The 14,242-nt window shown below is 41.4% G+C and overlaps 2 protein-coding genes and 1 long non-coding RNA gene across 3 annotated transcripts; 1 reads left to right on the top strand and 2 right to left on the bottom strand.

Moving 5' to 3' along the window:
* Positions 1-370: 370 nt before the first annotated feature.
* On the top strand, positions 371-2,122 carry LOC148099998 (uncharacterized). The gene is made up of 4 exons (XR_015719893.1): positions 371-538; positions 668-721; positions 897-950; positions 1,031-2,122. It is a non-coding gene; the product is annotated as an uncharacterized LOC148099998 (long non-coding RNA).
* On the bottom strand, positions 1,705-3,234 carry LOC102792006 (androgen-dependent TFPI-regulating protein). Its single transcript, XM_035911202.2, has 5 exons — positions 3,088-3,234; positions 2,857-2,982; positions 2,648-2,749; positions 2,404-2,519; positions 1,705-2,000 (listed from the first exon to the last, which is right to left on the bottom strand). Exons 1-5 carry the CDS (start codon positions 3,232-3,234, stop codon positions 1,772-1,774), a joined length of 720 nt encoding a protein of 239 aa, XP_035767095.2. The 3' UTR covers positions 1,705-1,771.
* A 1,718-nt stretch (positions 3,235-4,952) lies between these two features.
* On the bottom strand, positions 4,953-13,997 carry sack1ha (scaffolding CK1 anchoring protein Ha). The gene is made up of 6 exons (XM_006798980.3): positions 13,667-13,997; positions 12,311-12,762; positions 12,036-12,200; positions 11,138-11,262; positions 6,147-11,001; positions 4,953-6,048 (listed from the first exon to the last, which is right to left on the bottom strand). Exons 2-6 carry the CDS (start codon positions 12,752-12,754, stop codon positions 6,037-6,039), a joined length of 5,601 nt encoding a protein of 1,866 aa, XP_006799043.2. The 5' UTR covers positions 12,755-12,762; positions 13,667-13,997; the 3' UTR covers positions 4,953-6,036.
* Positions 13,998-14,242: the final 245 nt, after the last annotated feature.

Genomic DNA, 14,242 nt, shown 5'->3' with positions numbered 1-14,242 from the left:
ATTGCACGAAACAGGGGACAGGCTGAGTCAAAAACAGGTTTTTGCATACTTTGAAAGTATGATAAACATAGATATTATTTCAGTGCATTGCCGGTGAAGGTGGAGGAGGCAGTTTAGTTAAACTTTTCCAAGAGTTTCCAATGCGTAAATATATGACAGAACGGATGACAGGCAGGTTGTCACTCTTTGACATCTGTGGTTTTTAGCTGTCACTGTGGTGAGATCATCTTAACCTGCGTTAAGACTTACAGCTAATGATAGCTCTTATTACACACAAATCAGCCTCTTTTACGCAGTTGTTTGCGTAACCGCACGTTTGTCTCATGACTGACTTCATTCAGGCGTAAGATAACCTGCTTGGTGAATATGCAGTCTATCCTGTACGGCTGGTTCTTCTATGGGAGTTTTCCTCTCCTGTCTTACGCATTGTGGTCCGATGTCTCGGACAAGAAGGAACCTCTTTATTTCTCCTTAGGTTACGAATCAGAGCACAAACAGGGCAGACACAACAGAAGCAAACATGTTCTACTTGATCGGAGTAAGTGCAGACCTCGTTATACGTTATTTTAAGTCTTTTAGCTGTAAGTAAGCTCATTTTTCAAAGATTTCGTTTTCTAGTGGTGACTGTAACCTGTGTGATACTGACTGCTGTTTGTTTTGCCTTAAGATCATTGCTGGTCTTCTCTTCGTCATATATTGGTTTTCAACGGGACTCAAAGAGGTAAGCAGCTATTTATTTTTCTTTCTTTCTTTCTTTTTTAAATGTAGCTCACATCAAAACAAGACATACATCAATAATAAGGAATTTGAAGCAAACAGAAACATTTATAGAGAGTGCAAAGAGGTGGAACAAGGAGCAAAGACTAACTCTGTGTAATGATTCTTATCATTTTCAGGGAAACAAGTCACAAAAGTCCCAGCTCCCAGAATCCTCTGCAAACAACAAGTTGGTAAGCAGCAATCAAAAGTTAAATACTGAGCTTACTGAGAACAGTTTGGATAAAATATCTGACTTCAATTTCTTCAACAGAATGATCTGAGCGACGATGACTTGCATTTATTGGCAAAGATCCTTTCGGTTGGATTGGTGGATGCGGATCCAGACTACCTCCATCACCTAAAAGGCTACAGGGACTTGCATGGTCCCTGAGCTCCTTTGGAAAAAAGAAAGAAAAAGAAACAAGGAGCTCATCTGGAGCGACGGATGGACACAAAAACAGACTTTCATGGAGATCTTGAAGGATTTGTGATGTCATCAAATCAATGCTTATTTGGATTACAAGTTATTCTCACGTCACCCTGCAGATTTTTCATGATCACAGGATAAAACATGCAGTATGTTCAGTTTAAATGTTGCACTGAATACGTGCAACATGGATCCTATTTGCTTTATTGTTACCTTTGTAACCCACGGCTGTGCTGCTTGTTGCAAGTAATCTGTCTCAATGCTGCTATTTAACATTTAGCTAAATGCTAAATTGGTGCTACAAGGAGCACAAGTGGAGAAGAATACAGTCTTTATCGCAATCATTACCCAGTAATCAAATCAGAACAATGTGTAACACATTAGGCAAGGGTGTGTTTTGTCCTGTGGTTTAGACTGTTTTTAGTAAGAGAAAGAATGGATTATTTGCATAGCCTCACTTCAAAGAGAACCATGGGACCATTTCAGTGTGGGAGAAATGTTCAATTAATTTGTTTCTCTTGTCTTTTTGTTCATGTCCTTTTCTGGAGAGAGGAGACAAAAGAGAGAGTTAAGCAAAGAGACAGATTAGATTCTGGTGTTGTTGTTGTTATTTTTTAAACCTTTCTTTTTCGGTATGATATGGCAAACGTAACGCCTCTTACCCCAGACCCGTCTGTTGAGCTCGTTCCCGAGCAGATAGAGCAAGATCACCACAGACATGTTAAAAAAGAAGAAGCCCACCAGACCAGCAGCACTGAAGCGCCCAAGAAGAGGATAGACCCAAATCCCGACTGACATGTACACCCATATAATCCTGCAGATCATGTTCAGAATATAAAAGAAAAAAAGAAAGAAAAAAAAAGGTTTGGCTCATGCAAACATTCACCCAGTGTGTTCACGCAGTCATTGTAACAGCAAAACAGCAGCAAAAATAAACATCTCATATGCAATGAACAGCATGCTTATGGTTTGTTCTGTACTCATGAGGAGTTATTGGCTGCATTACAACATGTGAGCCCGAGCTGTGGAGGTTGAAAAGAAGCTTTTACCCGCAAGCTGTATGCACACTGGAGCAGCAAAAATAGATGCATTTAGACAGTGTTGTGCTTTCAGCCACATGAAGATGAACTTCAATCAGTGTCAAATGAAAGATAAAAAGTGAAGAAATGCTTTTTTTAAGTGCTTGATTATGCTGTTAATGCTGAGTCAGCACTTACCAAGATAAGTAAGCCAAGCCCACGATTCCTAATGCCGTCAGTGCATGTTTAGTCTGTGGGTAGACGTGAAGCTGCACCAGCACCTCTCCAAGTAAGATGGGAAGGACAAATGTGTGCTAAAGAAAAAGCCAACAGCAACATGAGAAGTCCTGACAGGCCAACCAGGAATTGCTTAAAAATGTTTTAAAAATACAAACGATGCTGAGTAATTATTTATTATGCCGAAGAACATAAGTCCACAGACCATAGCGTGGTTCATCCACGGAGGGAAGAAGGCGTCGATGGTAGCTGGGTAGACTAATTCTCTATCATATGCAAAGATTGCCCAGAAAAGTAGAACAACGAACTAAAGAAAAGGCAGCAAAGGCAGAGTTAATGTGAAGCATAGTGTTTTGCTTTGGGGGTGTTTTTGCACTTGAAAGAATGTAGGATTTGCAAATGTGGGGTTCTCACCGTGCCCACTGGAAAGGCAAAGACAGAGAAGAGAAGGTCTTTAAACTTGCTCAGAGTACTCTCAGCCTTTTTCCCAGGTTGAAGATCATTCACTGCCGCCAGTCCAAAGAACGTCATTTGCAATAACTGAAACATTACAAGCAACATTGTTGTTTTTTCCCACTGTCCTTGTTGGGATCGCAGGGTCATTAATCCTTCACAACATTACCCATAAATGATCAAGGTACTCACCAAATTCAAAAAAGTGAGGTACTTCCAGGGTCCTCCATAAACAAAGATTCCTGGTGGCAAATCCTCTCCATCCTTATCGTTGAGATTCTTAACAATAAACGCATACCAGCTGAATGCTGTAATGTGATACACTCTCCTAAGAGTCATTCTCAGTGTAAACTTATATTCTTCTGTAATAAATAGTGAAAATAAATTAAAATGCAAGCACAAAAACAGCAACAAAACAAAACAAAAAGACTAAACTTCAAAGTTTTCCCTTCAGATGTGAGGCACTTGAAGCAGTGAAGGTTCTTTAAAGATTAGTGTAATTCAGCGCCGGCTTATCAAGACATTTGTAGGCAGCAGAGACAAAGAAACACAAGAGAACCACTGTTTAGTTTTTTACGAAACATATGACGACTTCTTTCATAACCGCTTGTGGCTGGGAGGCAAATTTATGCATAGTGAGAGTGTAATCTGTTATATAGTGTTTTGCAAATCTCAACGAGTTAGGACGGTTACGTGAGTTCAGATACAGTACTGTGCAAAGGTTTTAGGCAGGTGAGGAAAAATGCTGTAAACAAAGAATGCTTTCAAAAATGGAAATGTTAGTTATTTATTTTCCACCAATCAACAAAATGCAGTGAATGAACAAAAAAGAAATCTAAATCAAGTCAATATTTGGTGTGACCACCCTTTGCCTCAGAGCAACATCCATTCTTCTAGGTACACTTGCACACAGATTTTGAAGGAACTCGGCTGGTAGGTTGTTCCAAACATCTTGGAGAACTAATCACAGTCCTTCTGTGGACGTAGGCTTCCTCACATCCTTCTGTCTCTTCGTGTAATACCAGACACACTCGATGATGTTGAGATCAGAGCTCTGTGGGAGCCATGCCATCACTTCCAGTACTTCTTGTTCTTCACGCTGAAAATTGTTTTTAATGACTGGCTGTATGTTTGGGGTCATTGTCCTACTGCAGAAAACATTTGGGGCCAATAAACAATCATTTATATTTCTGAAAGCATTCTTTGTTTACAGTATTTTTTAACACCTGCCTAAAACTTGCAAAGTTCAGATAGGTAAATATCTTCTGACAAAGACTGGATCACAGAAGAGTTACTTCTTTATTATTGCTGGAAATCTAAATTCAGGAGCTCGACACATCACTCGCGAGCTTATTAAAATAACAGTAAATGTGTGACGACAAAACAACCCGATAAATTCATAAGAAAGAAAATTTCAAAGAGCAAAAGTCTCACTTTAGAGAAGAAACGTGATAGAAGAAACAGGCAAAAATAAAAATAAAATAAAGGTTTCTCCTAAACTTGTTCTCCCATTACTTTTTCCTGTTATCGTTAAAGTTTTCATAGATGTCATAAATGGCCTGAAGATGGTGCTGGTGTAAAGGCTGTGATCTGATAGTATTGAGACAAAGCCAATATGCAGTATGTTGCAATCACTGTGTTAAAGCTACTAAATCTGTGTAGGTTTAGAAGAGAAATCTGTTATATAAAATATAATGTATGTGTTCTTTTTTAATATTTTAAATCAAATGGAGTTTTCAAGTTACATACGAACACGTTACATATGAAACATTTATATGACAAATTATATACGTAAATATTTAAAAACCTCTTGCAATTAAGGATTTAAATAATTTATTATTTAATTCTGGTTTTATTTTTATTTTAGAGGGCATGTCTAATTTTGTGGAAATAGTGTCATAGTACCTATAATTTACTTTTAAAGCAGTACCTGAGTTTCTTTCTGTGCTGTATAAAACATGAATTTAATGAACTGCACCTCAGACATGGGAGAAAAACAACAACAAAACCAAAGAAGCATCGATATATTTAAGAAGTTTTATTTACAAACAGCAAAAGGTGATGAAGACAGGTATGATACTGTAAATCTGTGAGAACTCACTGTCACTGCTCAGCTCTACATACTCATACATACATATGTAAACTCTTCACAGCTTCAAGATCAGTTTCAACAGACACGTAGAACAAGTACTGATTTAAAAACTGCAGGATACAGAAAAGTTTAAAAGACAAATAAAAGGTTGGTTTCAGCAGATTATAAAATACAACCCCATACTGTCAGATAGTTTTGGCTTTCCACAGGCAAAGTAAACACTTAAAAAGCTTCATATGCTGGATTTTGGGGTTTGTTCCCCAAAATGTGTAAATGAAAAAGCGTTGAATGGTGTATATAAACAAGACTTTGAAGTAAACCTGATGCACCTTTGAATATTCATCATTAACCTTAATGACATCTGCTTTCAACAGCTGAAAACAAAAACGACACAGTGTTACATGTCGACGTCTGAGTCCATCGTGTGCATTTCCTTGCTTTCGGTTGCATGTTTAGGATGAAAAATGTTACAGTTCATTTACGCCAGCATGATCCACAGATCCACTTACTTCCAAATATATGTAATTATCATCTTTTTAAGATGAAGGTGAACCATTATAATACAAACTATAGTATATTACAGCTTTACAAAATCTGACCACTGTAGATTATCAGTTCTCTAACATCTTGTCATAAAACTAGCTGACGCTGCTGTCAGTGTTGTAAAAAATTACAGCAATAAGGCCTCTTCACAGAAACTTGGTTTGACACATTGCACGTTACCCTGCAGTCAGTAAAAACATGTTCGATCCTGCACACATGCTCTCAGTTCATACTGGGAGCAACTTGATGATTCAGCCACAGTAAGAAGCTCGTTGTTGAACACCTCACACGTAATTGGGACAATGGCTTTGCAATAACTTGCATATTGTCTAAATTCACGCATCAGTACACGTTCCCTGACTCTTCTGTGCATGATAAGCCTTGTTTTCCATACAACCCAGAAGAGAAATCCCATTTCCAACAAATATCTTTGCCAGCTTTTTATTTATTTAATTTCACTTCCTTCTACACATCCTTTTAATATCTCATCTTTCTTTGGATCCCATTTAAGTTGTCATCTGTGATAGTAGAGACAAAAAAAATAGATTCACCACAAGGGCAATTAAATATATATTAATACTTCTAATAGCAAACAATATTGGTAATACATTCATACCTCAAATCGACTGTAAACCTTCCTCTCCTTTCTCATATGCTGGATCCTCTCCAGCAGCTTTTCTCGCTCCTGAGGTGATTTTTGCCCTTTGTTTAGTTTATCAAGTCCTCGTTCTTTCTCCCTTTTAGCATTTTTGTCAGCTTTGTCTTCTTTCTCGTCATCGGTAACGGGAGACTCTTTGGTAGCCTCATTCCTGCTTTGGCTATTAGCGGAAATCTGCTCCAGGAGCAGCTTGGTATCGTCTCTGAGGTTGCTGCTCGAGAGCACGTTGGCTGTGGATGAGTGGTAGCGAGACTGGCTCGATTTGGGCTGCCTGGATGTGATCTCTGCTGATTCAGAAAAGTTACTTTGCTGTATTTGGTCATTTGTTCTGGCGACAGACTCTTTGGCACTGCTTTCCTTTGTACTCTGGGTATGATCTGAGTTTCTCCCGCCTGTGTCCAGTTGCTCAGGCTCTGTTTTACTATTTTCAGCAGGCACAGGTGGCTCTGAGGTAGGCTCATTTGTGCTAGAGAGAGTTTTGGAGGCTTTATCTGATTCTGATGGAGTCTGGTTGGAAAGGGAATTTGTATCAGTGAGAGTGTGCAATGCAGACATGTTGGTTTCTGCTTTTTTAGCTTCAGGGGGCAAAACGAATTCAACTGACTCAGACAAAGGAGAGGAACGTGATCCTGTTTCAGCAGGGGTTGGTGCCTCAGCTCCTGTAAAGTTGAGGTCAGAGGGAGGGGTTGCTTGTATCTGTGCGTCTTGAGGAGATGCAGTTGTTTCTGACTGCGAAGCATTAAGAGTAGAGTCTGTAATGACAGTGGAGCTTGCTTCTGATGGCAAATGCTCGGCTGGAGTGTCCGTGGGTGTGGGTACAGTAATAGTGGGCTCTTTTATCTCAGGTACACCTGGCTCAGGTGGAGAAGGGCTACTAGGTATGATATCACCTTTGACATGTTGTGAAGATTCAGGAACCACAGAATCCTCTGCAACAGCCTTTTGAACTGAGCAAATTTCTGATTCAGAAACTTCTATTTCTGTCTCAGTAACACCTTCCTCTGATTCAGAAACAGTCTTTTCAGATTCAAAAATATCCTTTTCTGATTCGGGTTTTTCAGAAATGGCCTTTTCTGTTTCAGATACACCTATCTCTGATTCAGAAACATCTCTCTCTGACTTTTCTGGTTCAGAAACAATGTTTTCTGACCCCGAAACACGTCTTTCTACTTGAGAAAGGCGTGTTTCTAGTTCACAAATATCGTTTTCTGATTTTGATGCTTCAGAAATGGATTTTTGTGATTCAGAAACACCTTTCTCTGATTCTAAAGTACCCCTTTCTGGGTCTGATGTCTCAGAAATGGCCTTTTCTGTTTCAAAAACAGCTGTCTCTGATTCAGACATGCCTATTTCCGATTCAGAGATATGTTTTTCTGGTTCAGAAATGCTCTTTTCAGAGTCAAAAATATCTTTTACTGATTCTTGTTTTTCAGAAATGGCATTTTCTGTTTCAGATAGAGCTCCCTCAGATTTTTCTGGTTCAGAAACACACTTTTCTCCTTGAGAAAGGTTCTTTTCCGATTCAGAAATATCATTTTCTGATTTTGATGTTTCAATAAGGTCTTTTTCTGATTCAGAAACACTTTTCTCTGATTCCAAAGTACCCTTTCCTGGGTCTGATGTCGCAGAAATGGCCTTTTCTGTTTCAGAAATAGCTGTATCAAACACGACTTTCTCTAATTCAGATACACGTTTGTCTGATTCAGGCATGCCTATTTCTGTTTCAGAGGCATCTTTTTCTGGTTCAGAAACCCGTGTTTCTGATTCAGTCATGCTCTTCTCTGCTACAGAAGAATCTTTTTCTCTTTTACAATTGGCTTTCGCTGATTCAGAAATATCTTTTTCTGACCTTTCTGTGGAAGTTGTAGCACCAGAAATGCTTGTGGTGGACTGTAACGAGGATGAGCTTGGCTCAGCACCACTAACAAACACCTCAGGAGAAACACCAGATTCCATATGTACAGAGTCAGTTGCTGAAGGAGTCTGGGATGACGGCAACTTGGAAGAGGAATCTAGAGGAGTTTGGTTACTCGTATCTTTAGATTTAGAATCTTCTGCTAACCCCTTTGGCGAGGAGCTCATAGAGTCATGTGCCTCTGTTTTATCATCATTTGAAGCTAATATGCCAGAAGCAGGGTGTGAACTGGAATCTTCTGAAAGTCTGTTCTCTTCAGTGGTAGAAAGAGAAGGCGTACTGGACGATAAAGAAACTGGACTTTTCTGTGAACCATAATCTAGCAGATTATTCTCAGAGGAGGATCTCTGCATTGATGGGTCAGAGGCGTCAACTGTTGATTTTACTGCAGGAGGGGAGATGCTGGTTGCTAACTGAGTCAATTCAGGATTATGAGTGTGAGAAGCCAACGCAGAAAGTCCTTCATCAGAATTGGCACAGACTGACTTAGACCCCTTTGAGGTAGAATCCGGGCTTGGGCTTTCCTTTTTATCAGTACTTTGTGTAAGTGAAGAAACATTAGTGGGAGCAGGATTTGTGGGTGGATGACTGGGGCTGCTCTCGTCATCAGCAGGATCTGACAGCATGGGTTCTTGTGGTGATTTGTTCAGAGGTAACTCTGAGGAAGCAGGAAGAAGATCTGCTGACTGACTGTTGTCCAGTTTTGTTGTGCCTAAATCTTCTGCTACTTTATTTTGTTCTTTAGAGCTCTGGGAGGTATTGGAGTGATTTTCGATCTGACTGTCCTGCTGGTTAATGTTTTCACTGGATTCAAAAGACACACTAGCTGACTGACTTGACTGACCGTCTGCAGTAGCAACCTTTTCCCCCTCAGTTTTGGAAGCCCTGTCTTCTGAGGATTCTCTTGGTTCAGGTCCCTCCTTTTTGACACCACTGTTGACTTTTAGTTCAGTTTCTGGTTTCACCGGGTCTTTTCCTTTGCCCTTTGCAGCTTTTGTGGCTGCTTCAGCTTTGCGTTTTGCTGCCAGCTCTTTGAAAAACATTAATCTTACATCAGGATCATTCATATCTGCGTATGGTAGAAGGGTGGCTAAAGGTTTAGATGGTTGTACCGGCTGATTGGTTTTGGGTTGCTCAGCTTCAGAAAGCTTGGATCGAGGCATGGATGGCGAAAGATTAGGCTGCTCTACATGGGGTACTTTTGCTGACTCTGTTTGCTCAAGCTTTTCTGAAACGTCTTTTGAATCTTCTTGCTTTGATGAATTTTTATCATCTCCTTTAGTGCTTTCCTTGTCTGGTTTTGTTTCTGTGGATGTCTTTAGGTACCGAGTCCATTCGTAAGGTTCTCTAGCAGCAGTTCTCCTTTGTCCCAGAACTTGAGAAACAAAGGGTAGTTTTATCTTTTCAGATTCAGTTTTGTCACTGTCTTCAGTGTCTCCGTCCTTTTGCTCAGGAGGGGTAGTTTGACTATCCTGAGGAGCTGGCTGATCCAGAGAGCTGAATATCAGAGAGGACCTTAACCTGGAGCACCTGTTCATTCCACTAGCATTTAGTTTCCTTCGGAAAGAATCGGACCGCAGAAGAACAGAAGTCTTTGGCTCATTTTGTTCTCCCTCCTCTGTCCTCTTTTCCTCCTTGTTTGTGGTTTGTGACTCTGATGGTGTTGTTTTGGTTTCTTCTGCCACTGCAGGAGGTTCATGGGGCAATACCTTGGGCTCTAAGGTATTGCCCGATGAACAATTCATCAATTCCTTAGGCTCTTTACCTCTGGTTGTTGTTTTGGCATAATTTGGTATCTGACTCACCCTGGATATAACAGGAATTTTGAACTCTCTGACATTTGGGATTTTAGGAAGTGACAAATCAACCCCTGGTGCTGTTTTCTGCATGGTGTTACGGGGCTCTTCAAAAGGATCTGGGGCCTGAGGTGGTTCCACTGGCAGGCCTTCATCTCCTGAATTATCATATGCACTAAGGTATGAGTTAATCCTCCAGTTTCTCAGACCCTTTTTAACCATGGGATCCTTGCGGTCACTGTTAGACTCCTGAAGTAACTGCCTCTGATCAGTGTGGCTGGAGGGCGTGGGAGAGGTTTGGCACGTATATGGATGGCCTAAACTTAGTCTTCTAGGTTGAGACGAACTAAAATCTGCTGCAGGAAGCATTTTCTCTGAGCTTTGATCATAGTCTTTGGTAGATGACAAGTAGTTAAAAATAGGGTCAAAATCAGGGGGCTGCATCTCTTGTGGTAAAGCAGATTCAGAGTATTGATCTCTTGAAAGATAACCTTGGCTCCAGAACTTGTCATAGCTGTAATCTGCTTCTGGTCCTGGTGCTGGTCCTAGATAAGGCTGCTGGCCCCTGTAAAAATGCCTACCCTGGGACTCAGGTTCTGGTATTCCCTGAGTTTGCAGGAATGGATAAGGATATCTTCCTTGAACACCTTCAGCAAAGCCAGGATGTTTAAAGGGTCGATTTTCCATCGGTGGAATCCTGACACGTCCCTGATCAAATGATGGGTCCATGTGTGGTTGCTGGGAAGGAAACCTATTGTACAAATCTGCGGGTCCACGCAGGGGTTCCTTAGTGTTGAAGGGCATCCTTCTCCAATCGTCATCCATTCGTTCATCACAGGACTGTCTGGCCCATTCATCTGGTTGACTAGAATCAGCTGCTGGCAGAGTTCTCATAGGCTCCCTGTACAGTGATAGCCTGTCACTGGTGTATTCCCTCTTTTGTAATGGATTTATGTCTTCCACTGGAGGAACCACATCTTCAACAATCAGCGGCTGGGAATGAGCATACAGGATCCGAAACTCTTCATCAAAGGTAGTCACGAGCTGTCCGAAGAACAGGTGCGCCATGCAGCGGTGTAGTTTCTCAAAAGACCACATGAAGCTGGACATGACATAAGATAAGTGCAATTTAATACAAGAATGATTAAAACGTTCAATAAACTGTTGCAAACACAACACATTTGTTAGGAAACAATCCTGGTGTAGTAGGATTCTGCAGTAGTTTTAAACAGCCTCACCTGTAATTTCCACTCAGCACAGCCCTGCAGTCAGTCAACAAGAAACGATCCATCATCTGACCTTTGAAGGATTTGCCTGAGCGACACTTGTACGAGCTGCCAGACACTGTTCTCACTCGTAAAAACTGCAAGGCACAAGGAATCACCTTAAGATTTATAAAACCTAAAAATGTATGAAGCACATCTAGCAATGTTTTCAACTGCATAAATCCAAGATAGGTGGCAGCATTGCATTAGCACTGCTTCTTCTGAGATCACGTCACAGAAAAGGAGAAAAAGATTGCATACGTAGTTCACTTTTGCAGTACTATACTGGTCATGTGATATTTTTTTTAAACATCACTAAATGAGTCAGTCTCCATTTACTCAACATATCAGGTTCAGATGTATTAATACTGGCATTTTATTTATATTACACAATAGCATAAAATGCAGTTCTAAGAATTTTCCCATGCCAGTGGAGACTTGAGAGAGTCATCTTTTACCAATTGCTTAGCTTTTGTCGGACAATATGCCTTACTGTGAAAAGACCACTGGGAGATAAAGCTGGTGATATTCTAAATTTTGTAATACTGTCAACAAATCCTATGAAAAGATAAAACAACTATGGGTTATCTCTCAGTGCTTTCCAAACACCCCCACCCCTCCTCAGTGGCCTGTAGTGCCAAATCCATTCATTCCAAATGAAGACAAAACAGCCTTCAAAACGCATAACAAAAATAGATTTCAACCATTTAATCAGTTAAAGCAGACATAAACAGCAAATTTGTTAAGGACTACTTTGAGCCACAGATCATGCATATTGTATATGAAGTAAAGGGGCAGACATAAACTATAAATGGGAACGGAAATTAAACATGTAAGAAGACAAAATGCATTGCAAAGAATACTTAATCACCTGAATGCTCTGCAGGTTTACTCTGCAGTTGGATACCATGCTCACAAAGTGATGTGCATTCAACTCGTCTAGAAGGATGTAGACAGCAACGTTTCTCATGGCAGCGTTAAGGACATCCGCAAAAATGTCAACATCGGTAAACATATCCATCGCTATGGCAATGACCTGAGGAAATGAAAGAAAACAAAGCGACCAAAGCGAAAACAAAAGCGCCATGAGTACGACAATCGAAAAAAGAACAATGGTGATTAATGTGAAGGAAACCGCAGGCCGACCTGTTGAGCGTTTTTGATGAGTCGCCGGGCCTGCTCCTTGATACTTGGCATGTCTGGCTCAGGGGGGTTGACCAGAGTGGTAACCTCTGTGGGCACACTGAAGAGTTGCAAGTGGGGCCACCCGAGGTCCAAATCTGGGACGTCCTGGTCGCTGTGAATCGGCCAGTAAGTGTCTGAGGATCCATCTCCCCCGCTTTCCAGAAAAAGCTGTTCAGGGTGTCCGATCAGCTGGGGACCCTGAACGGAGCCCATAATGTGCTGAATCTCAGGTGTGGACAGAAAGTCCACCACATCCGCCTTTTGGAGGAACTCATAGTACCCCTCCAAATCCCCCTCAACCAGAGCGTCAATGGCCAAGCGGTACTCTTCCCGGTAGTGAGGAGGGAGGTAGTTGGGGTCCAGGGGGTTATCCCCAGCAGAGAAACACTGAGAGCGACGCGCCATACTGTGGTCTTTGGAGAGGACAAAGGGCAAAAAGATACGCAACTTGTAAATGTTTTTGAACCAAATTTGGGTTCAGCTGTAATCAGATACACTCACACAACCCACAGATGTCTAATTCGCTGCTTCTTGTTGTCATGCGAGATAGAATAAAATCTAAAGATAACAACATGTACTATTTGACAAAAAACAAAACAAAAAAAACCCCACCCTGACATGATAAAGACTCTAACAAATCAAAAGTAACAGAAGCATTTATTCTAGTGTTTGTGTGGCATATTTACACTGCTTAGCCTAAACTGCATCGGTTAAACAGGTCCATAGTTACAACAGTGGTGGAGTTCACTTTCTTGAAAATCAACTAGCTGCAGCCAAGTTGAGATATCACTCTATCAATACACCGTGACAAACCCAGCTCAACAACCCAAAAAATAAAAACAAATAGACGCCAGTGGATACTTCTCAGAGATATTGCAGCATCTGCTACAATTTCATTGGACCGGTGAAAGCACAATGAGGGAAATGGAATCTAACCACAGGATAGATGGTTAGGGTGTGGCCCCTCCCTCTGGCCAAACACCCTCGACTCCATTTGAACTTTCATGTAAAGCCAGAAATCTCACATAAACGAGAAAAGAAACACCAGGAGTAAAGAGTAAAGCTCAAAGCCCTGGAGCAGACGTTAAAGGACAACGAGCTCTAAGTAAATAAGTTAAAGATAAAATAGCTTTGTGTTGCCGCTACGCAAGTGAGCCTGTCATTTACGGACAAAACTTTTCCCCCCACCGAGTTAGAAAAGTTAACCGGAGCTGGTTCAGTCTGTAGTCTCATGTTGGATCCAGCTAGCCCAAACACCGCAGAGGCTAACAGCACAGAGCCGTACAGCCCCCCACAGTTACCGTCTGCGGAGCCTACCTCATTGGTGTACCCGTCAAGCTCTCCGTCGGTTAAACTTCACAGCAGTCATCTTGCTTTCTTCACCGTGTTGTTGTTCACAGCTGTACCGAGCTTCCAAGTCCAGGTGTGACCTGCCGAAAGTTTACTCTTACACTGCCTTTTCCCCTGTCACCCAGCTAAACCAGTTTGCTGTCATGCTTGAGGCATGTTGGCGAGAATGTCTGAGACGCATCGACCGGAGGAAAAAAGTAGTGTCGACAGACCTCGCCCCGCCTCACCGGCTGCAGCAGCTCCGCAGTTTGTTCACTTCTGCTCAGCTCTCAGTGTCCGTGGCTGTCCTGAGCCAGCTGAACTCTGCACAGCTGTTATAATCTCACTCCTGACACTCACTCGCTACTACTGCTGTAAACTGGAGCGAACTTTGTGGCTAGTTTTAGCCCTATCAGGTAATGCGTTGCTAGTTCATAAAACCCCTGCGTTTATCGCTCATATTTCTCCCCCGCCCCCACCTGTTCTGAATCATTAGTTATTATCAGTTAATACGTTTTGTGTGATTGTGCTGGCAGATATTGTTACCCGGTTATAAAGGCCAAG

The sequence above is a fragment of the Neolamprologus brichardi genome, chromosome 13, assembly GCF_056152115.1.
Source record: "Neolamprologus brichardi isolate AB-2024 chromosome 13, ASM5615211v1, whole genome shotgun sequence".
NCBI lineage: Eukaryota > Metazoa > Chordata > Actinopteri > Cichliformes > Cichlidae > Neolamprologus > Neolamprologus brichardi.
The sequence above is the reverse complement of the archived record's forward strand: the minus strand, read 5'-3'. Positions and strand labels throughout refer to the sequence as shown.

Bases quoted from the DNA above. Each gene is read 5' to 3' on its own strand.
- LOC102792006 (XM_035911202.2), bottom strand. From the start codon at position 3,234: ATGACTCTTAGGAGAGTGTATCACATTACAGCATTCAGCTGGTATGCG. The intron at 2,520-2,647 runs GTCTGTGGACTT...CTTTTTCTTTAG, and splicing joins CGTGGATGAACCACGCTATG to CACACATTTGTCCTTCCCAT. The intron at 2,001-2,403 runs GTAAGTGCTGAC...CATGATCTGCAG, and splicing joins GGCTTGGCTTACTTATCTTG to GATTATATGGGTGTACATGT.
- sack1ha (XM_006798980.3), bottom strand. From the start codon at position 12,754: ATGGCGCGTCGCTCTCAGTGTTTCTCTGCTGGGGATAACCCCCTGGAC. The intron at 12,201-12,310 runs GTCGGCCTGCGG...TCATTTCCTCAG, and splicing joins TCATCAAAAACGCTCAACAG to GTCATTGCCATAGCGATGGA. The intron at 11,263-12,035 runs GTGATTAAGTAT...TGTGCCTTGCAG, and splicing joins TAAACCTGCAGAGCATTCAG to TTTTTACGAGTGAGAACAGT.